The sequence below is a fragment of the Crassostrea angulata genome, chromosome 3, assembly GCF_025612915.1.
Source record: "Crassostrea angulata isolate pt1a10 chromosome 3, ASM2561291v2, whole genome shotgun sequence".
Classification (NCBI taxonomy): domain Eukaryota; kingdom Metazoa; phylum Mollusca; class Bivalvia; order Ostreida; family Ostreidae; genus Magallana; species Magallana angulata.
The window spans coordinates 20,290,156-20,315,335 of record NC_069113.1 but is presented as its reverse complement, the minus strand read 5'-3'; the positions used below and the strand labels follow the sequence as shown (position 1 = coordinate 20,315,335).

The following is a 25,180-nucleotide window of genomic DNA, read 5'->3' as shown; positions in this document are numbered from 1 at the left end:
CTTGCCTGAAAAGATTTTATGTATGATACAAACATAGGAATGCAATGTGATATAAACATAAAATACCAATGAATTAGAAAAAGGTACAGAATTAACCAAGCTGAACACTGGGTCTTCTATACAATCAAAGGAAAAAATGGTAATCAGATTGGGTGGGGTGGGGGTTGGATGTCATGATCCAAACATAGGAATGCTCTCTTTTAAACTGTAAATATACCTATTATTGAAGTTCAATTTCTTCAAATATATATCATAAAGTTATCAAAAATATGCCTCAGCCCCCCCCCCCCCCCCAACAACAACAACTGACAAACGACAAACTCAAATAACTGCCGGACCCCCGTGGAAACTTTTCTGGATTCACGAATGTTATAGTATAATTTTGCTAAACTAAACTGCGAGTCTGTCAGTTAAAATAAATAAAAAGAGACACACAATTGTCTTTATGAGTGTTAAGTTTGGTAGACAATGCGTTCCATGCACATCTTGCTTAGGCATCTCGTTATTACACTAATTAAAATGTTAAAATACAATTTACGTTTAGCATTTCTTAAGCTTGTACTATTAAAAAACCCGGTAAGAATATTAAATCACATTAAACGCGGGTCTTCAATGCTCATTGTATATTTTATCATTAAAATACAAATGAATTTAAAGCATATAAAATGGATTATTTCTGTTTTAATTTTTTGTTATTCTCATGTTCTGTTAAGCAAATATACTCATATAATTTTAATATACTTGATAAGAGGTAAATTTGTGTCTGTATTGTTTTTAAACCAATGTAAACTAACATCCAAATAAAAAAGTACTGCGACCACAATACCTTTTACCGGTTTTATTTTTGATCACAGACACTGTTATAAATCGAAAATAACTTTTATCCATAATTGATTTCCGTATGAAAGGGGCTATAATTTATGTTGTTTGCTTGACATTGATCATCACCTTTCGATAGGTATGTTACTCTTTGCTACCAGCGTGACTTTAATTGTTACATAACATTGTAATTAAACATAAGGCAAAATTATATGAAATAACATTATGTAATACTACAATTGAAATTTAATTGAATTATATTGAATTGAATTGCATTTGATATTAATGAATTAATTAAATTGATGTAATTAATTATAATAAATTTTCGAATGGTAATGAATGCTATACAGGCATGAATTTTAATAATTGGCTGTATTGTGAAACTGAAATCGCAGACTGGTTACTTAATATCATCAAACGAATTCCTTGTGGTCTAAAAACGTGCAAATACACAAAACATGAATTAAATTTCAATTTTAAAGAAATGATTCGATGAAATAGATCGGTATGTAAAAGCGTTAACCGTGCGGCGTCCTTAAAGAAAGTGAATCAGCGCGTATTTCTAAACAAACAGAGTCGCTAGAATTCCCGCGTTTTCATTGATTAAGCAATGACACCAACATTACGTGACAAAATATAGCAATCTCTACGTCTTGAAAATACCCATTAAAAAGTGCTATAGCTCGTTAGCCTGAAAATTGTATATTCAATATGTATAAAGCATTTTGAATAAACTTAAAATTTCTTTATGGTATATAAATAAATATTTCTTCAAATATTTTTTTCTCAAATTAAACGAGGTACATCTTGTATAGACAACCTACTGTACAATATAAACTTAACTAAACTTTGAAGCACGGAGTAATGTTAGGTTTTTTTTCTCCAGCAATAATCTTCTTATGTCTGTGGTGAAAACGAATATTTTGTTCGTTATGGACGATTAAGAGATTAATGTCGAGGGTCAAAACGCTTACATGTACGAACAGAGTAATAATCCTCTTTAAACAGAGTTACTGCAGTATGGAAAATCATTCATGTAAAAACTTGTAATCATTATATAAATCGCACAGAAACTACCGATTTGCCTAATAAAATTTTTGGAACAACGGATATAGATATGAACAGTGATTGTATTGGGGGGCAATAAATACCATTTAGCTAATATTAGAGAGGTTGAGATTTCAAACGTGTACGGATACGGGTACGTGAACTAGGGGAATCACCTAAATTCTTCGCGTATTACGTCATCAGTTTTGTGACGACATTGTTTCTACACGTTCTCTAAACTTGTAGAGTGTCGTCTACACGTAAGTACAAACGTGTAGCTTTTTACAACAAATAAAATCTTATTGATGAGTGAATGTATTCTTGTGATACATTATATAGATTTTAAAACTTCATTTGCATGAAAATTGATAAGAAATTTACCATTTATTTGGAGTTAACTAAATAAATTCATGTCACAAAACTGCGGCGATTTACGTACACATTTGTATCCTACAAGTTAAGAAATCTCAACTGATAAATTACAAAAACGTGTACGTGTACGTGTAGTTTTAATACACGTACGCGTACCCGTACACGTTTTAAATCTCAACCTCTCTATTATGCAAACAAATACTAATCTCTTTAAAAGAAGTAACTATAAAAGTACACTTGTGGAAGAAAAGGACGTTTAAAAACAAATATTGAAAAAAAAACGACTATTGCCTCCATCATTTAATGATATTGACTTCCTACAGATTTGATAAAGAATTTTTTTTTCAGATTCTGTAAATAGCTTAGTTAGATACACGTATCACGTAGAACAAAAGGCAAAAAGAAATCCCACAGTCCGTCAGCTCACTAAGGCGCTAACGACATCGCGGTCTATCACACCATATGCAGTCTGCAAGAAGACCTAAATACGTGATCCAGAATATTTGTCAAAACAATATATAATAGGTAGAGTATATTGTCGTTGATCCATTGTTTTGAGGGTTTTTTTTCAACAAAGGAGAAGGACATCTTTAATCTCATGTCACCTTGTATTTTGTGCATGTGCCATTATCACTAGATCTGAATACCATTCCCCCTCCTTATATCAGTGATACTTAGTACATGTATATAAACATTTAAATCAGAATTAAGCTATGAATAATGATTAATTGATCAATACACTTATATTCGATAAAACATGAACATTACTTAGCTACGACATTGCTAAATTTGCTTTATGTTACGGAATATTACACAATTAAGTAGGACTTATTCAGGTTCTAGGATTCCGTCCAAGTCCTACATGTACAACGTTCTTAAATGCATGACCCTACTTAATTCAATGTCTGAGCATACTAACTTTATACTACGAGCACCTGATCACTCGAGTTACATTTTTCTAAAATGTCTTGACTTCTGTACTCTTCTACGGCGACAAAAACCTAAACTTTTGAACGAATCCTGTAGGCGGCTTTGTAAACTTATCATGGGGAAATACTAATGTCGGGAGTAATTTCTCAAGGAAACTCTATACTGCTCTTTTAAGGCAAAACTAATCTTCTAATATATATTCCTGTAAGGAACGTTGTACAGTTCGTTCATTTGATACCAATAAACAAATAAATAAAAAAAACTATGCAGAAACATTATTCTATAAAACTATGCACGGTTATTATAATAGTAAAACAACAAGCCTCTACGGAATGCCTTGCTATCTATAAACCACAATTTTAATTTGATTAGCCGTATATGGAACGTGATGAAATCAAATGAACTCATACACCGCCATGCATGATATGTATGGACGTACGCAAAAATAAAAAAGGTACTAGTATTCTATAATATCCACGTGTGCAAATGCAAAAGGGATTCCGTGTTTATACAACAGCATATTGAATAGGCAGGTTTTCAGGTTTATAAACAAGAATGTTTTGAAGATATTTATTTACATAAACGAACAAAAAATTTCTCACTGATTTTTCGTTACTTACATCACATCAACAACACAACAATTCTACATATTGTCAAATAAAACCAAAGCTTTTTACTTTTATGGGACAGAATAAGCTAGAACCATTTTAACAAGAGCTTGGACTTTGGATAGTTGTGTCAAACGGCAATGTGACACTGGTCTGACTATTTTATTGTAGGCCACTCAGCCATGGCTCTTTGAAATCAACAAAATTTGTCTGGCTTTTGAGCTAAGACTACGCAATATAGTGCATATTTCGCTTGAAGATGTGTCATTTTTAATTTGTTTTGACGCAAGAAAGTCCTAGGTCTTGTAAAAATGGTTCTAAAATGAATAGATGATGATCCTTTTCAGTTTCCTTTCCTGTGGAATGATAATCGGTTTCCCCCTCCAATCTTCTTGCAACCTCCTCATCTCAGCCATAGCCAGTTGGCAGCACAAGTGATACATTGTTTAATAAATATATATAAAACGGAGAAATACACATAATGACGCCTATTGCAGTTTGCGTCATGGATTTTTAATATTAAAACTCATCAGTGACATATTCAACAGTATCACTAAAATCTGCATGAAGTAATTAAAGCATGAACCAAAATGAATGAAGTTTGTTTGAGACAGCCAAATTCTTGAAGTATCTATCGATTCTCTCTTTAAATTGTTTTTTTAAATGCGACAATTAAAATGCATAGCACAAAAGAGAGAAAATATTTCACCTTTTCTCTATTTAATCTATGTTGGATCTGGCAGCTGTAAGGGAATTTGATCGTGCTAATGCCTAGTTACTTCAGACTAGTAAATTCGTTACTTCTTTAATTTCTTCATTATTCTTATCCCGATTCCAAACCATTTTTACTACACTTATCAATGACATGCTCTATCGAAATGACTATAAGTGTAAAACTATATAAAGCTGAAGTTCGTATATATATTGTTTGAAAAGTACTGAAAATAGTTCTTCAAGAGAATCATCATTCCCGAAACCGTGCAAAACGTTATCGCGCTCTGAGCTGCATTACATATCACGTAACAAACAGCTCTCGAAAGTGTCACAGGCTCCAGTTCTATAGGCACAAAAGGTATGGAGCAAGCTGTCTTGGTTTCCTGTCTCAAATCTCTAAAATTCTTTTTTAAAATCCCAATATGGTGCAAATCTATATACGATATGTTTCTACTGAAGATTTCCACATAGGTCGACTTCTATGGTCTTGGTTGTATGTGTGTAGGTACTAAAGATCATTGTGGATTTCATTGATTATGTTATATGCATGATGTTGTACTTGTCCGGATAACTATGACATGTCTTACGTTTCTTTCCGAGTACCTAGCTCTATAAAGTCTCTGTAACAGTTCCACGTCCGTTACGTCTTTGACCTCTACTACTACAGCATCATCTGAAACTATCTCGCTTTCCGATGTCAGACATCCCTAATAAAAGGTATTACATCAACCCAAGCTCTGACTCCTCTGTCGCTGTTTATTTCATAATTGATGACAACTTTCGATTGAAATTATATTTGTACTGTATTTTAACATTTACGAAATAGATACATCGACACACCGTATTGTTGCCATTTACATAATAAAGCTTTAAGCCTACAATAATGCAATTAATTTCACTACACTAAGCTTAGTAAGAATAATCTAACTGCGTCTCGGGACAGGCCTATACCACAGTTAAAACGCCTCCCATATACCCGTAATGTAGCAAAAAGTTGCAGAATCGCTCCGAAACGATTTTGGAGAAAATTAACGAAGCTGCATTGAAAAAACAGTCAAATTATTCATAATAAACCATTTTGAGGCTGTAAATACCTTTCATCTAAAAATTTAATTCATATTAATGAAGAATTCAACACTTTCTCAAGCAACTTTTTCACTCGCTTCGAGTTGACTTTTGGAACTATCTGGATCTTTCATGAATATTAAATGCACTGAGTTAGAGTTATCTCCCGTATTCCCTTTGATGAACAGAATATATATCTGTCCAATTTTCAATGAAAATTTACACGCATTTGTAATATCGTTTCTGAGTTTATCCATGCAAATGTGATATAGTGTACTAGAAACAAAAACTAAAGAGCCTCCCGTGATTTAGCGTTAATGTAAAGCTCATGCGCAAGATTGTAAAATCCGAAAAATACGGATTTCCGGATTTTTTAAAGGAATTTTCGTTGATTATTAAATAGCAAAGCTTGGTTGAGAAAAATTAAAAACAAATTGGTAATCTTCAAGTGCCAAAAATGTTTAAATATATAAAACAAATGAAGGTACTCTTCCGATTTCTCGGTATTAAAGCCCCAAAATTCGAGTCTTTTATTTTAATATAGTAGTATATGGTGTGTCAGTTTGAGATAATCCATTTAAACCTTACAGTGCATTAGGGTTAAAGGGTTAAGTTACATGTGTTTATGTCAGCAGGAGCGAAAATGAAAGGTTTAAAACGAGATTTAATGATATCAGTACATGTAAAGGCAAGATAAATCCTCTTTCAGTTCCACTGTTGCCAGTCGTTTGATGTTCAGTTGTACAGAACACCGGCTGTCATTGCTCAGGGGTTATGAATACGGTGGATACAAAGTACAAGGCTTAAAGGGGCATGGTCACGATTTTGGTCAAAAATAAATTTCCCGATATTTATGTTTACAATGCTTCAGTAAGACATTTTAAATAGCCTACGAAACTGTCATTTATTGAGTTATAAGCGAGTTACAGGGCTTACAATTCTTTGCTTTGCAAACAAAGCTTTTGTTTACATTTTGAACGTTGAATTGAAATCTCCAGTTTTAGACTGAAATTGAATGTGGTATATGTTAGGATCTGTTTATCTATGCTTAAAATGAATAAAAAGTTAGAAAATTCAGCTTGGAAAGGAATTTTTACCGGTATATTGATATAATGTAAACAAAAACAGGGCACGAGCCTTGTTTACATGTCAAATAATTGTGAGCCCTTTATCTTGCTTATAACTTCACTGCTGACTCTCAAATTTTATATGGTCATTGAAAATGCATTCCTAAAGAATTGTCAATAATAAAAACAGAAAAATAGAATTTGACCAAACTCGTGACCATGCCCCTTTAACTCTGAACCCAATTCGAATCATTCATTTCACCTTTTTTGTGGTCAACACTTGTGCAGGTCGGATCTAAAACAACAATCGTAACAGTTTCCTATTCAGCGATACAAAAGATAAACAAAGCAATATGATCTTAATTACATTATATTATTCTAATCAAATAAAAAGTTACAAAAATATTTATAACATTATTTTCATCTTTATTTGATAAATTACATCGGTTTTATTCATATTTTCTTAAAATTAAGTGACAAAAGATGTTCTATATACAATCATCTATACATTTTCTTGACATATTGACACAGTACAAATAAATGTTTATGGAGATATTGCAATGTCTTATTAGACCCATTAGCCAGGTTACTTAGCCTGTTACTGTTCAGTGACCACCCCCCCCCCCAAAAAAACCCCCAAAAAACAAAAACAAATCAACAATGTTTAATCGTTGACCAATCAAGTAATCACAGAAGCATTTGGATATTTTCTAATAAACAGGGGTTTAAATATGTGCACGTTTCTTTCAGGAATATAATCATCAAAAATGTTTTATATCAAGTGCTTTATATCAAGTATCATATAAAGAAACACAGACAGACAGTTGACGTACATGTATTACATTATGGACATAAGGTAGGAAATTATTGTCATAAGGAATAAATGGGTACGTGTTATGTAATTAATTGAATTCAGGTAAGTAATTTTACTTTTTTGAAAAAAACATTAAGATTTTCAAAACAAATGAAGGAATGAAAAAAAACCCAAAAAGAAATACTAGGGGAGCACATAGGAGAGGGGATTGATTTAATATCCAGAACACCATTTGCAACTTTGACTTATTATTGCCACATGACCATACATTTTGACATATTCTGAAAGAGCTAGAAATGAGGTTTCAAACGAAACAAAAGATTTGGCTCAATTATCGTAGTAAATTTCAATGTACCAAGATTGCAAAATACTGAATAAGTCAATGAAAGATTAATATTGACTATTTTCCATATGAATATGAAATAAGAAATTACTGAAGACGGGATACGAATTTTTTTTTGTTGTATATAAACTTATAAATGAACAGAATAGGCTGTGTCTGCTGCCTAATCCATTCATATATCGAATAAAACATTGTTTAAATAAATGAACACGACAAAAATCAGTGGTTAATATCATAGCTTTTCAATATTCTGTGATGTGTGTCGCGATCGTCAATTTGTTGAATACTAATTCACGAGGTGAACGTTTTTTAGTTGCAATTAAAATTCATTAAAGTGTTATAACATATTTTTTGAAATGACCACCAATTTAAGTTAGATAATCATGCAATGAAATTATGATTTTCATTTAATCCATGAAAATTTATGCCAATGAATATTAAATAAATGAAATCACTGTAATTAAGAAATGAAATGAAGTTGTATATATTTATGGTAGTTAAACAAATGTTGCACATATACACATTAAGCTATCAATGTAAAACTATTGAGAAAATACGTGACTCACTTTTTTATAATCATTAATGAATTATCACAAATTAAAGCAAAATTTGATTAAATATAAACATGTACGTAGATGTATATGAATATTATGATCATAATTTGTTTAAATTATACGAAAAACATAGATACATGTATAAGATTCTTTTTTGTTAACATGCATAGAGAGTAATTTGAAGATTAATACATTAAACCTTAATATGAAATTATGATTCAAAAGTTTCAAAAGAAGAGTTTCTATTAATTTTACATCAATGAAAGGCTGTTGATTTCTTGAATAGAAATCGTTATAACGCTTGTTATTTCATACAAAAGACTTATTAAAGTTTCGGTTGTACCACTCTTTAAGACCATCATAACAGGCAGTTTGACTTTTGGTGTCTGCTCCACAAACATTCACAAGCCATTCTTTGAATTTCGTCTCAGACATGTCTAGGATTAAAAACCTCCCAAAGACTTGGCAAGCCTTAAAAAACATTTATAAGTGTTATATTAAGATCTATTCGAATGCGTCAAGAGTTTTTATCCAACACAATCAATTTTCCAATTTTTTAATCCGCAAACAAAGTATTTTTTAAACAATCTTATACTTTCAAATATCATCATCTAATAATTGAATTAGAACATATCAGTATATGTATGGCATTGATTAATTTTCATTTCTTTTTTAATTATAAAATTAAATTAGATATTAAATTAGATTGAATATGTCATATACATACAATATTAAAAAAAATTACTAAATTATGTTAGAAATTAAACATTTAATTTTTACATGCCGTTTGGTTCAACTGCATTTGCAATTTACATCATATTTATTTAACTGCAATTGGATAATCGCATGTTGCATTAAAGGTCAAGGTTGAACGCATTCTCTTCTCAATCAACCATGGTCAAATTGGAGAGATCAGTTCATTTTGGCCGTAGTTTGTGTTGATTGAAAAAGACATACATGACATTCAAATACCTTATAATAGCCCTCCTTCCTCAGTGCTTTCTGGTTTCCACGCCCAATCCCTGGTAGAACTGTTACTGGATTGTCTCCCATTGTTAACCGCACAAAGTAGTCATGCTTACATGTTGCCGACATCTAAACAAAATTCAGCCATATACTAGTAAATTGTACACTTAATTGGATTTTAACGAAACAAACATGCAAATCTATCTAGAATACTAGTACAAATTTTTACTGAAGTTGTTATTACATGATTCCTCTACATTTATAAGCATCCACAACATGATCTATAGAATATTATTTTATGGTTGTTTATATTTTCTTTTATATACATGTAATTATCTGTATAGACACAGATAGAGCTCGCTCATGTTATTTCATAGAGAGATAAGAAAACTCTGCTGACGAAATTTAGATTCATGATGATTTTAAAATATGTAATTATAAAATACTCGTGGGTTTTTTTTTTTTTGAAACTCGGATAAACTTAATTAACAGTGTCAGACTTATGTAGTTTTTTTTGTTTCATAGTTATCGTATTGGTCTTTGATTCTTCTTCCATGCAACATAAAACAAATGTTCTAGGATTTCGATTCGTGACATAACGACCATTTCAAGGATATTCTCTGAAGCTCTTAACCTGTTCATGATTTTAAAAACTCACTTCGTAGGTACATTGTTTATAGGAAAACTTTGTAAATTACTTAACAGTATAAGGGTTGTGTGTTATTTTAACCTGAACTTCTAAAGTACAATGTTTATTAACTACTATATAAAATGTCCGATTGTGTTAACATGACTCGGTATAATGAGAATAGGCAAAGCAAAATTAATTATAATCTATGATTTAAGAAAACAAAGCTATTGTATCAGCAATCTTTTTCTGTATTTCTTCAGCCATAATTTGACATATTAACAATATCTGGATATCGAGGTCAGGACAACTGGCTGTTTAAAAAAAACTATTCTGTATTATAGAATTAAATACAGGTACGAAAAGTATTAAAAGATACATCAGAAAAACCACAACATAATTTTACTATTTGATTTCTGGTAAAACACAAAGGATCTATGTTAAAATGCCTTTAAACAGTTTGTACCTAACTTAACAATATTTTGTAATACGAAACAATAATAAACAATACTGAGACCAATCTACGATAACATTCACACCATTGCACTGTATGCGGTTCATTGTCCTACAAAATCACTCCAATGTTATCTTATCTTGCCAATAATTACTAGTGTTACAACTGCTCAAAATTAAATTGGCTATCAACGTTATCAGTCAAAACACTATAAACAATCAATGAGTAATCTGATTTACTATCACTGATAGTTATAACTTACATGATTTTGAAAATATAATATCTTATATAAAACCAGCTGGAATCAAAGAAAAGATTATTAATTAAAAGGAAATACACACTGTATATCCAATTAACAAATGTAGAATAATTTCATTTAGAATGCATTATTTGTGAAGCTAAGAATTCTTAAAGGGGCATGGTCACGATTTTGGTCAAATTTTATTTTTTTCTGTTTTTATCATATGCAATGATTTAGGAATGCATTTCTAATGATCAAATGAAATTTGGGTGCCAGTCGTTTTAAGAGTTTTAAGCAAGATACAGGGCTCACAATTCTTCGTCATGTAAACAAGGCTCGTGCCCTGTATTTGTTTACATAGGTTCAATATATCAGTAAAATATTTTTAATGCTGGTTTGTCTATCTTATTATTCATTTAAAGCATAAATAAACAGTTCCTAACGATTAACACATTTATTTTCGGTCTAAAACTAGTACTTGAATTTTTACTTCAACAGTCGAAATGTAAACAAATGCTTTGTTTACATAGCGAAGATATGTAAACTCGCTTATAACTCATCAAATGACACTCAAATTTTGGTTGCATATTAAAAATGTCTTACTAAAACATTGTAAACATTAAAATTGGAAAAATATTTTTCGACCAAAATCGTGACCATGCCCCTTTAAAGTAACAACGAGAATGAAAGAGAAAGAAAAATACTTTGCATCTTAAAAATCAAAAACGTAAACAACAAATGGCCTCGCAAATTTTTGTCAGAAAAATTAAGCAGTTTTGAAAATGACAAATAATTTCGGATGAATCAACAATAATTATGTTTATACATGTATACAATACTGGGCCAACCCTTGTACATGCGTCAGCTTTACACTCAGTAATTGAATATTTCGATCTTTGAATAAAAACCCCAATAAATTCACTTTTTTGTCACACCTTGGGTATTTAAAGTAGAAAACTGATTCTGAATTGAATTGAATATACCTTCTGCTTAGCAATCTGTTCAAAGTTCAAATTTAGCGTTTTTTCAGGCTCTTACAAAAAATACTCGTGAAAAACCCTCAGCGCTATAAAATAATATATGAAAATATATGAAATATATTATTCCCCCAAATAAAACTGCAGGAAAAAAAACGTATCTGCAATATATATGTATGTGAAGATTCATGATGATATGTTAGCTGCTTGCTTGTATACATATTGATCCTTTGAAGAGAGTGTCTATAACAGACACAAACCAAAAAATCAACTTAGTTCTTTTTCCGGAAATTTTAATGCAAGAATGACGTTGATTAGAATTAATTTAAAACACATTGGTTGAAAATACATGTAACTATATAATTAAAAGATTGTTTGATATAATTGTGGATTGATAAGACCAATATATAATATAAAATAATTTATCTACCTTTACACTCACGTCCGGTTTAAGTAAATCTGTTGTCAAAGTTTCGATGTTCACCAACTTAATCACCAAGTTGATTTGACAAAACTATCTACTTCCCTACATTTATATGCATACACAACTATGAGATAATTTTATTCGCAATCAAAAAAGATAAGTAAAGAACTTTCATTTTTTGAATCTAGAAATATTATTTTTAAAAAGTACTTTCATTCTTTTGAACGTTTATCGACTAATCTATAAATAATGATATCCCAACTACCTCCGACCATGTGATGATATCTACAAAATATACATGCTTGATCATTGTAACCTGATACAAGTATTATTTAATAAAACATTGATAATGAAAACTCGTTCCAAATCTTCCAAATGAAAAAATTAATCACCTGTAAATGAAATTAAATGATAAGGAAAATAACATATTTATATTAAGAACCCGCTGTTGTTCCATATTAATATTAAAAACTATGTTACATGTAGAAACTATATCAATCTATAACAAAATAAATACATAATCTTTTACATAACAAAATAAACAATAAGCCTTTTTGCGGCGTCTTATTATTTATATTGGCAATATCTCAAAATAAATGAGAGTTTTTTTTGTGTTTTTTTTTTTACACCTAATGTTATTTTCACAATCAAAAATGTTCTTGAGAACTACTGTACATATTTCTTTATTTCTTAATGTTTTTTTTCAAATGCGAAAGTATTTAAAAATGAGAGTAATAGCTTGTAAATGCAATTGCTTGCGTATATTCCTGAAGATCATGATTATTCTACCAACGAACAGTACATGAGCAATAAATAATTTGACGTTAACACAAATGACTTTTAAATTATTACCCGTTATAATTACCGCGATATCCCAGGTCATGATATCCAGCAATCTAATGATTATAAGAGAAACCGCAAATGATGAGGCATTGTTTGACCGTTTTTATACTTATATACGGTACTGACACTGTTGGTCTTGAGACAGATGTGCTTTTGCCATTCCAAGTTTGACACAGTGGTTTAGATATACATATAGCCGCATATGAATGTAAATCAGCCTATAACATTAGCCACAGAAAGAAAAACTATATATGTAGTTAAGAGAGTATGTAATGACTCTAATATATACGTGAAATGATAATTTAAAACATTGATTCAAGTCAAAAACAATTTGTCCTCTGTTTAAAGAACTACTTATATCTGTTCTTTCATTTAAAACTCCCATAACTTTCAAATATGTTTTATAACCAAACACTTTTCTTTATATCTTGTGCAATTCCATATTAGCACATGTCATGCAAAATATATCATGACACTATTTATTCATTACTAAATAAGCAAATGTTAAAAAAACCAATGTCAAGTATTCCCTAAGAGAACAAATGGATCAAAGAGAAAGTAAAAACTTGTTTACCAAGATGCAATTTTCCTGTACACTTGCATCAAAATATACACAGAAGGTATCAAATATATAAAGAAACTTTCAATAAGAACAATACGTGGTCTGGATTTATAATAAGGAATGATGATATCTTTATTTAAATATCAATCAATTACTTTTAAAAGAAAGTCCACTACTTTCACTTTTTGTTATACTTTTACATGAATTTATAGGTGTCGAACTTTTGTTTAACAATGAGAATACAATTATTGATAGGGTTTGGCACTTGACTTAATTTAATGATAAAATAGCATGATTGTGGTTTCACATAACAATCAACCCTTATCAAGTGAAAACGTTTGCTTGTTTCTGTAGATAATGATGTTGTGATTGCAAAGCATAGATTATAAATTTTTCCATGTCAGTTTTGATTAAAAGATTTAAACAATCGCTCTATCGCTACTTATTTTCTCATCATAACTAACAGTAGAGGTATATAAGTATTGCATCATAACAAATTTAAAAGCATCATATAAATGATATCGTTAAGAAATTTCGTCAGCAAAACTGAAAGTATGCCTAAGAGTATGAGAAAACGTATTGAAATATTGGGATAGGTTTCTTGAATAAAACACTTTGAAGAGAGACAAAAGGTAGAGAAAAAAATTTGTAATGAGTGAAATTGAAAAGGTAATCGCATTTTATGAATACATGTTAACAAAAATCAATAAAAAGAGAATTACCTGTATAGGAATGAAAGCTGTCTTGATGCTGTCCGAATTGCTAAAATGCCGAATTTCGAAAATGATGATCATAAGATCATTTTAAGAGTAAAAACAACGGTAATAAAGAATTTCAGAGAATATATCATTAAATCGAAAGTATACACTACATTTATACAGATACAATGTTTTATTTAAACGTCAACTTTTAAACACAATATGCATGTACATGTATACAAAGGTTATCAGAACATGTTCAATATCTGTTGCATAACTATAACACTGCAACAGGACGCAAAGCAAACGTTACGTAAGGTCGGGAACAAATTTTTTTTTCGTCAAAACTTTTAATTTGATATGACAGGCAGGGATTTTGGCAAACTAAAAAACAAAAAAATACATGTATTTGCTCTTTCCTCAGTACATGTAATAAATGCTTCAAATTGACTTGAACATATTTTATTGAACAAATTTTTCAAAAGAATGAGACACAAGTTCTAAGAACTAAGATGGTTCTCTACTTATTACAGAAATTATATATATATATATATATATATATATATATATATATATATATATATATATATAGAAGTGACACAGGGATAAAATGTTTATTTTAAAAGTCTGTAATTATTGTGTTATGGTTGTGTGTTTAAGTAGAATACAGTCATATAAAAAGAAATACAAATAAATTCAAATATTTCATAGTGACATAAAATGTTTTAAGGTTCTACACACCTGTTCAAAAGTAATTTTGTGAATCTGGCCCGGGGGCCATAAAAGTTAGACGAGCTCACTTTTGATCTCAGTCTCACTGTTACAAAAGGAATAGATTGTGGAAAAGTGAGATTGAGATCAAACGTGAGCTCCTCTTAGCTTTATGGCCCCGGGGCCAATTTACATTTTCATCACAGATTTATCACCGAAATAGTATTAATTGTACATTAATTAAATTTTGAAAGATCAGCGTATAGATTTTATACATGAAATTGTCTTACTAAGAACATAAATGTAATGATACAGTGTCAATTTGAAATAATGTAATATTTTGTTTCAACTGTCAGCAAGTGTGAAAATCCTTTGCTTGTGATTATTTCATCTATTTTATGTAAATATGATATACTGATTTCATATACTAAAGTAAAAAGTTTTCAACAGTAGTAGTTAAAACAAAACTGTCTTGTCTTGTTTAATATTGTAAAAGATAAAATGTTTTTAAGTTTTTTGAGAACATGTCAAAACGTAATTCTAAAATAAATCTCTAAGAAAAACAATGTGTATTTATTATAAACATTTTCGATGATCTGTTCCCATTAGTTGCTTTCCTAACCTGATTCTTTAAATAAAATTGTTTTGCATCTGTTGTATTTGCCATGCAATGATCAGATCATAACTCCTCCTTTTATCTTATTTCAGCAAAGCAGTTGAAAAGTCAACACAACGCAGTTGAAGTCAAAGGATTTCACAGGAAATTTTCACACCACCCTTTAATACACTGGTGACAGTCCTCCTGCTGTTTAGCATTGGCTCCACATGTGTCTTTTAACCATTTGTTGAACCTTTGTTCGTCCTTTTTGAAGACTAAATACTGCCCCAGGACAATATATGCCTGTAAAATAAAAAAAAAATCAATTTTGCATTTGGTATTTTTACAAATTTTAATAATATTCATTTTCATTCATATATTGACCTTAACCTTCAGGGTATAGTCTGTTAAAACTGGTATCATTTTGTTATTTATTATTTGATCGAACTGATTAATCGAATTTTTTTTGATTTATGATCGAAAGAAATTAATTAAATGATAGATAATAAGATGTAATGGTTGAGGAAACGACAATCTAACCAAAAATAAGATTGTTAATCTATCTGCAGAGTAAATGTATATTTATTCCCAAGTTTTGTTTTCTAGGAGGTTCTTCTTTTCTTCGAGAAACAAAATATTTCTAAACAACCAATCCTGTAACTCCATGAGTTTGGGTGCATTTAAGTTTTGAAAGTATTTTGTAAACAAAATTAGAAACTTATATCAAAATTTGGAGAAAAATTATGAAAATTGAATTTGACCACAATTAGATAGTCACAAATATTGATTGCCATCTTCGAAAGATCTATAATAACGATTTTTCAATGCAATAGCACAGATTCATATTTTTTTTTGCTGTTTGTATATTATTTTCTCCACTCAACAATTTTCATTCCAATTTCCCCTACGATATTTATAGGGAGCAAACCAGGTGCCAAAACTAAGTGTTCAATTTTTATATAATCACAATTCACCTTATCAAATCCACGTTCTACGAGTCTTCCTCCTAACACATATCCGATTCCAGCCAATGCTGACACTGTTTTTTCACCCATTGGTTCCTGGACAAAGTTTCTATGCTTTTGCGATGTTGAAGACATAACTAATGGTTAGAATCTATAAAGAATTAAAAGACACATTAAGCAGAATGGACAAAGATATGACAACTTAAAATCAACAAAAGGGTCCATATTGAAAACAAAAGGTTCAGGGGCCACTTCGCTCACATAAGAAACATTATCCATAACTCTGAATAAATCAACTTTATGATGTGAAATACAAAATATCTTGACAATTCAGATGAGTGAATGTTGTTTAAAAAAAATGATTTTTTTTTCAGCATATCATCATGTCAGTCATTGATTAATTCAGTTTTTGAGAAGATTTTTTATAGATTTTTCACTCTGATTTATTTCTATGTCAAAAAATCCAACCCTCCGCCGAATCATGATTTTAACAAACCTTATCTAAACTTATACCTTAGATACTTAGACACAAACAAAAGCATTTCTGACCAAATGGTTTGTGAGAGGATGTTTTAAATTTTGAAATGATTTGTTCGAAATTATGTCTTTCTAAAAATTTCCCCTCAAATATGGTCCCACCTTACCTTTACCTCAAGAATAATTGTTAGAACAGACTTAAAGGTACACAGCCTGATGATCCTACCATACATAGTTCAGCCTTTCTAGCCAAATGGATTTTTTGGGTTTTTTTGGTTTGAACAAGTTTTTTATTTATTTTATTCTTATGTAAAAATTCAATCTCCATTGTGTTTCCACCCTACCCCCAGGGACCATGGTCATATAGCGTTAGATAAAATAATAAAAAATGCCAACTAATATTTAATAATTCCTAATTGTCTCCCTTGAAAGAGGGCATGATCTTTTATCTGAACAAACTTGACTCACATTCAACCAAGAATGCACAGTGATAAGTTTGGTTAAAATTAGCCAAGTGGTTTGGGAGAAGATAGATTAAATTGTTAAAAGTTTACAAAGACAGCGATACTGACGACAGCGAGAACAACAACGACTAGGTATACAAAAGCTCACTTCAGCCGCTGGCTCAGGTGAGCTAACAATGTTTGCATGGTGGTTGAATGCTACTTCAAAAAGTTGAGACCACTAGATTGTAAAACGTCGGCATAAATTTGCATACTAAATTAGCTATATCTTTACTTTCATAGACAGACCAAACAGATGAATGCGATGCAAGGCATTGTGGGATACTACAAGTTTCAGTAAATACAAAGAATATTGAAAATATATACCATTCAGAATTGTCCTTTGGAAACTTATTATTTTTAAGAACTTCTGATACAAATATAGAAAATGTTTTTGCTAACATTTAAAAAATATTGCCTATGAGGCCTTATACTAACCTTTGTAGATACCACATTGTCAAAGTTCAAAAGAGAGGTATGCCCTTTTGAATTAGAAGCAGTGAGTACGTTTTTCACGTGATACCCCAGGTTTTGGGCAACATCAGTAAAATTCACACCAAAGTTTTTTCAGGGACACTCATCAGAATGTTTGCATAACTTGTACTTCTGTGTTTGTATATTACCGTGGCTATTAACGTATGTTAAAAAATGTACAATTGCCTGTATTTATTTCTGGTGTACATGTACAATGATTGAGTCACCAATAAACAATTATGCAGGGTTTTTTTTCTTATCAAAATATGTTTGTACATGTATGCGTTTGTATGTTTGCTAGTCTTTTGATAATGATTGATTTTTGAAGCAGCAATTGAGAAACTGAAATAACAGTATTTTTCAATGTGAGCAAAAAACAAAATCTATGCTATGTAACGTTTTTTTTTTTACCTTTTTTATAGTAAAAATTAAGTTTTACAATTTTTCCGGCAAGCAATTAAATATTGCGAATACAACATACAAAAACCACTTGTGTGTGTGTGTGTGTTGAAACGTTAACACGTAGTAGACCGTCATGCTTTGTGACTCATTCACTGGATTGGAGAATCTGGTTGACGCAAATATTGTCACATGTTAAATAATGCTATCAGTATAAGGTAGTGTACCCGACCTGTTTAAGGAAGGAAGCAGGGGTGATATCTTTGGACACTTTGTTCTTTCTTTCTCTTGAAAACCTTGGTCATATTTTATTAGTTGTCGGAATAGGTGCTCAATAATAATTTCAAACGCATATCTCTCTCTCTCTCTCTCTCTCTCTCTCTCTCTCTCTCTCTCTCTCTCTCTCTCTCTCTCTCTCTCATAATTTCTGTCTATGCATTAGGTGTTATCATCAATATGCTTTAAAGTGTTTTTTCTAAATAAGTGGAAAATGCTGATGGGTAAATAATGACACTTTCTATAGACAAATCGATTGTTATATGTAATAAATACATGTAAATATACCTTTCCTCTATTGTTGACGGACCCTTTGTTTCTCTTCGGTATAAATATGCTGCTTCTCTTTCCTATGCTCTTCGACTTGATAACCACGTCGCTTTTGGTGTAACATGATTCTCTCTTTTATTTATACATGTATATGCGTACTCCTTTATTTACTTTTTAGATAGACCGATAGATAGGTGGCAATTTCATATCTGTGTGGGCATTCATCATTTGATGTATGAGTTAAAGATGTTAAAACTACGTACACCAGACGTCGCCTTCTGTCATGTTTGGAAATGTAATTCTAATCATTATTGAATCTTGGAAAACTGGGTTTATCTAAAGTAAATAGTTGACGTATGTACACGCGCTATCACACAAAGGTACCCCTGAACGCAAGCTACAATGGGAAACAAAACTTTGATTAATTAAAATTTTTTATCTAATCATAAGTTATATGGCTTATTCCAATATAATTCAGTCAAAATGCTATAAACGTCGCCATTGTATATCAGTACTTTGATTCCATGAACATATAGTCCCGATACCGATGTAACATTATGTTTGAATACCCCCCCCCCCCCTCCCTTTTTTTTTTTTTTTTTTACATGTATTAGTCTTCGCGGTTTATAAAGCGTAAACTGCCCCAAAACATTTTATATCGTATAAAACTAATAAATATTGAATTCATTTCTTAAATAAAATGAATAAATAAATATGATGTGATTTACGGGAGTTTTTAAAGCAAACTGATTTTGTTTGACAAAAAACTTTGCCCATTCGCATTATCTTTCTTTAATCATTTTTGAAGGGTCTGCATGCGAGCAATGCAAAAAACATTGGTCTATTGGTAAACATTAGACTGAATAAATTTCGCTTTTGAACCAGTTAAAACATTGTTGTATTCGTTTGCTACCTCTGGAACTGGTCCTGAAAAAATAACACAAGGTCCAATTCTTCATGATTATCCACGTAATTATGATGTTTTGCTCCTGCACTTCCTCGGAGTTCATCCTTGTAATTCATACACAAAGAATAAATGCGAATTTTTAAAACCATAGAAAAAAAATTGATCTATATCTTTAATTTAAGCCTTTCGTCTTCATTGTGACGTCATAAAAAAGACCACTCGAAGTTGCATACAGAAATTGATGATGAAAGCAAAGTTAACCCGTATTTGACGTAACAAAACCTATGACGCAACAATCGTTGTTATAAACAGAGAAAACTAAGCAGAGGGAAAAGAGTGATTGCAAGGCATGTTATCAATGTTTGTTGAAAACTAAGCATATTTCTCTAAGTTTATTCACATCGGCTTACTAACTTGTCTTTCTCTTTTAGAGTATCATAATGGAGATGTATATCGGAGACGACGATTTGTGTCAGCAGGTAAATTTCATGGTTTTGTTGCATTGATATGCATTTAATGGTCTGTGTGCATACTTATACATGTACAATCATGCAATATATTTTATGAGGTATTTTAGGATATCTTTTTGACTTTTACCTTTTAATTGGTGATTACGGTAATAAATGTATACTAGTATGATAAGAACATAATTATTCTTGCAAATTTAAATATATACATGTAGCAAAGAATATTTGCGCGAAATTAACAGTTTGTATTACATGTACATTACAAACTGATTAAATCATTGTTTTGTTTTAATTCTTTTTCAGATGGAGAGAATGGATAAACTGTCGGAGATAAGGTTAAAATTAGGAGCCTATCAATATATGGTATGTTACATGTTCTATATTTATTATATTTAACAATTAACCAATTAACATAGAAAATGATTTATTGGCTATTGTTTTTTTTTCTTTTACACTCGCGTAAATGAATTGATATTTTATACAAAGCCGCCGATCATTATTTGTATGGTTCGAAAATACGTTTCAAATGATTTTATGTTAGAAATTCGATTTTAAGGAGAACCTTCGCAATGAAGTTCTGGCCAACAACCTGTTTGGAACAGAGGAAAAGATGGAGATACAACGAGAGGTATTCTCATAATTTAGTGAGATGCAATTGTTGATTGTAAATTATTAAATAAAAATAATTTTTTGTTCGTAGAAATATCATAAAATTTTATTGACATAGAAATCATTTGCCTCGTTTTGTAATGATGCTTAAACACGAGATTTTTCATTCCACGTTATTTTTTAAAGCAGCCGATGGCAGACAAAACCCAAAGGATCATTGCAAAGATTCAAACAGAGCTACTGGTAAATTCATAAATAATTGATTATGTACAAAGTTCATAATACACGTACATGTATTACCAAAATATGCGCGCACGAGAGTGAATTTTTCTTGTTATTCAATAAAAAATATATATTACAGAAGAGAATTCTTCCAAGCAACAGAAATGCTGTAATGGCTGTTAAGTGGATGGTATGTTGATATAACATGTACTTGTTAGTATGTTTTTGATTTAATGATATACTGATCGATCATTGTTTCATTTCCTTTCTTTCGTTCTTGAAATAATTATAGAAAATAATTGTCGTGTTTTGAATTTATGACATCATAGAAATTTCTTCAGTGTTTCCCTTTTCTTCTCAGAATATCATCAAAGAGAACCACCAGAAAATGGTTCATGTCCGGGAAGAGCTGTCGGTGAGTTCAAAATACATTCATTTGATATATTTTTTGGTTTTAATTAAACTACTAATATTTCACAGTCTACGCCAAGATTTACTGAAACTACAAAGAATTATTTCTTTCACAGAGAAAACTCCAGCAACACGATGGCGATTCCTTTGAGGAAATCTCCAGAGACCACGGGGTATGTATACATAGATAATTTCAAGCGTTAGACTTTAATTCTATTAATGTGTTATGATATTTATCCTGAATTTGCCTCCTGATCTTTCTTAATAATCAATATAAATTCTTTAAGTAATCAATCGTTTTCAAACAAAGTCTCTTATTTTAACCATCTCGATTTTTGTACGGATTTTTTGGCAATTATTTTAATCACTCACACGCGCAAACACGCGCAAATGCATATGCACGCACACTCACATCCGTGGACTCTCACGCACGCATTAGCATAAACACATAAGAATGGCATATTCATTTGTTAAAAATGACTTGTATAAAACACCTTTTTTGTTTTGTATGCTATAAATATATTCATTAAATAAAATTTTGGTGTTTTTTTTTTTTACTATTTAAGGAGAAAAATCAACATGGCACCCTTTCAAAGAAAAAAGAGGAGAAACAATCTGAGGTACAATATTTTTGTTATTTATCAATTTCCTTATGAATGTGTCGATGATTGAAATACTTAGGTGAAAATATGACTAACAATTAAGTTAAACTATAACTTGCAATGTGACTAATGTATGACTATCGTGTTTGTAGACAGTGACAGACAAAAGGAAGATCTTGATCAACAACATTCAGGTGGATTTGTTGGTAAGTAAAAGGAAATCAAGATAATGACATTTCGTATCGATGGTAGATGAAAAATGAAATGTCCTTGGGATTTTATTATTTTAAACATTTTACATACATGTACCTCATTATTCTATTCCTGCTGCAGAGAACAATGCTACCAATTGAAAGAAACTCGAGAATGGCTGTAAAATATATGGTATGGATAAAAGTTAACAATTTATGTCTTTAGAAATTTATTCCGCGACGCCTTACTCTAAAAAGTTTTTTTAATTATATGACTTAATTTTAAAAATAATATTTTTCATTTTTAGAGAATTATCCGGGAAAACCACGTGATTCTGATGACCATACAAGAGGAATTGCTCGTAAGTCGGAAAACTGATTTGTCATAATGATATACTAGTATTCATGTAATGCATGTACATGTGATATATACACATGATGAAAGCAACATCTAATAGTGTCGGTTGTTGAAAAATTGCTAGCATGATTAGTTTATTCTTGTATCTCCTCAAGTCGGTTTTGTGATTTGTATAATTGAATTACTCGATCATCGAAGTCTGATTTTGGGTTGGGTTTTTTTTTCAGAAAAAAGTAAAGGAAAGAGAAGACGATTCCATGGCGGACTCCTTTAGAAAACTAGAGGTATTTATTATATACAATGTGTGAGCATGTACCAGTCAATTTAGATCATTAACTTGTATATTGTTAAACACTTAACGTTCGAATCGCTTTGTACCATTTATAATATACAAATTTTTCATGCGAAGTTAAGACTTTAAGTTATTATATAGTACAGATTTAAATTAGGAATTTATTTTACATGTTGTTGTTTTATAATTTTTTGCAGAATGTTAACCAAATCAAGTGGAATGCCACATTAGATTCCTGGGTAACTATCTAAATTATTTTAATACATAATGTACATGAATATTCTTCATTTCAAGAAATAAACAAATAACGTCCATCACTCATTATTTACAGGACAAGGAAAAGAGAAACAAGATTTTATTCGCCATTCATGTTGATCAAGTGGTAAGTAATACATAATAAACAAAGTCATCAATTTTTAGAAAATATCTACATAAACTTGCTAGCTGACATATATCTTGTTTAAAATAACATGTATTGATATTCTTATACATTACTTTTAATTTTAGAAAAGAATAAGGACAAGAAGATGTCCGCAAATGGCGGGGAAAATGATGGTAAGATACTTGATTAAATATTTTCTTATCGGTGTATGAAAAAGGGCATCGAACACATATCCCTATGTCTGTACATATCAACATAATGTATTCGTGGTTTAATTTTAGATTTATTTTTTTTAGAAGAGACTTCAAGATCGTCACATAGTACTCAAGAATCTTCAGGAAGAACTGGTGGTAAGTCATACTATCAACCATACAATATTATTTGACTTGATTTATTTAATTTCTTTTTTATATGGAAAACATTTTCCGAAGTAATTAAAGAGAGGTTGTTTTACAGAGATGGGTAAATGAGAGAGCAAACTTGCGTAAAACAAAGAAAACCGTTGAAGAGGAGTTGTTGGTAAGTCCATTCCATAAAAATATAGGAACGTGAAAACACGATTTAAACAAATTTACATATAAAATTCGTGTATCATTTAATCCCTATTCTCTTTTTAGATGGAAATAAAAAGGAAAGACGAACTAAAGAAAAGTCGAAAAATGCTTCAAATTGAATTGATGGTAAGATGTCATACTAAGTAAACTATAAAACATAATTGACTTGGAAATTTTTGCTTTTATTCAGAAGAAATTTAAAGTGTTACAGTTCACGAAAAAGAGAAAATTAATGTATTGTTTTTTCCAGAGCTATCATTGTGAGAGTGCTGTTGATGAGGATGCACTCTTTGTTCCCCGGAAGTTATTCCTCAACAGTGTCGAAACATTCAAGGCCGTCCCAAAGGTACAAGTCTAAATTATATTTAAACAAATAAATAAATACTTAAAATGTCAAATCATCGCAATCAGTTTTAATATTAAAGGACCATTTTTCCATAATATAATGTACAGTAAACCATGGCTATGGCAGGCTCGCCTATAACGGAATCACGCATACAGAGAAGTCAGTTTTAAAATTCAATGGATAGAACAAATGACGTTTGTGTACAATGAATCAATATCGTTCGTCCCTGGTGCTGTGTAACAACTTTGTTACACTGTCAATAGATGAATAGTGCTAGCGAGTACTAGTATATTATGTACTCATCAAGTAATTCTTCCTTCTTCAAGCTCGAGAATGCACCTAGAGTCGCGATTGATAGGAAAGATGGACCGTTAGTTTGTCTAACTTACGCAGACCAACCCCAGTCACAGCTGAAGGTATATCAATATTAGTTAAGAAGAATATACTTATATCTTGAATGCATTTATTTGAGTTGAAGTTTTTAATCTCTTTTAATCATTGTTATTTCGTTTTTTAACAGAAAGGGACAAAACCCACATTAAAGAGTCGTATAAAGAGGATTTTCGGTTTCCGCTAAACGAAATGGAAACCTAAATGTGCATTGATGAAGATTGGAGAATAGACATTCCTTACTTTAAAATTCCATTCATTAAGCTTTTATTTCAACAAATAAATCTTTATTGTTCCATCTATAAATGTGTTTATATTATTTATCATATCATGATTCTAGTAAACATTAGATACATAATCCACAAATACTTTTTTTCACTCTAAAGAACAGACATCTTGTCAGTACATGCGAATTGTTATGTTTAAAGAAAATCTAGAAACTATTTAGTGCATACCTTTGATGGTAATATACATGTACAAAAAATCTTCTTGTAATGATCATTGGTTGGAATCCTAGACAACTAGATAATCATCTCTTTGATGGAAAAACCAATTGTGATTTACTAGGAATTACATTCCTTATACTGTGGAATCATTAGAATTCGTGGTGGCTCAATTTTCGTGGATTTCGTGGGTACCTCTCATCCATG

General features: G+C 30.7%; 2 protein-coding genes across 2 annotated transcripts; one reads left to right on the top strand and one right to left on the bottom strand.

Moving 5' to 3' along the window:
• Window positions 1-6,985: 6,985 nt before the first annotated feature.
• Window positions 6,986-14,282, bottom strand: LOC128178947 (barrier-to-autointegration factor-like). Its single transcript, XM_052846385.1, has 3 exons — window positions 14,151-14,282; window positions 9,306-9,428; window positions 6,986-8,804 (listed from the first exon to the last, which is right to left on the bottom strand). The coding sequence occupies exons 1-3, from the start codon at window positions 14,220-14,222 to the stop codon at window positions 8,643-8,645; spliced, it is 357 nt and encodes a 118-aa protein (XP_052702345.1). The 5' UTR covers window positions 14,223-14,282; the 3' UTR covers window positions 6,986-8,642.
• Window positions 14,283-20,113: 5,831 nt separating this feature from the next.
• On the top strand, window positions 20,114-24,971 carry LOC128178281 (uncharacterized). The gene is made up of 21 exons (XM_052845379.1): window positions 20,114-20,185; window positions 20,477-20,536; window positions 20,730-20,801; window positions 20,969-21,025; window positions 21,144-21,194; window positions 21,366-21,419; window positions 21,532-21,588; window positions 21,982-22,035; window positions 22,170-22,223; window positions 22,351-22,401; window positions 22,517-22,570; window positions 22,794-22,850; window positions 23,056-23,097; window positions 23,190-23,240; window positions 23,366-23,413; window positions 23,537-23,590; window positions 23,697-23,759; window positions 23,858-23,920; window positions 24,045-24,140; window positions 24,467-24,556; window positions 24,661-24,971. Exons 1-21 carry the CDS (start codon window positions 20,147-20,149, stop codon window positions 24,715-24,717), a joined length of 1,224 nt encoding a protein of 407 aa, XP_052701339.1. The 5' UTR covers window positions 20,114-20,146; the 3' UTR covers window positions 24,718-24,971.
• The last annotated feature ends 209 nt before the right edge of the window (window positions 24,972-25,180 follow it).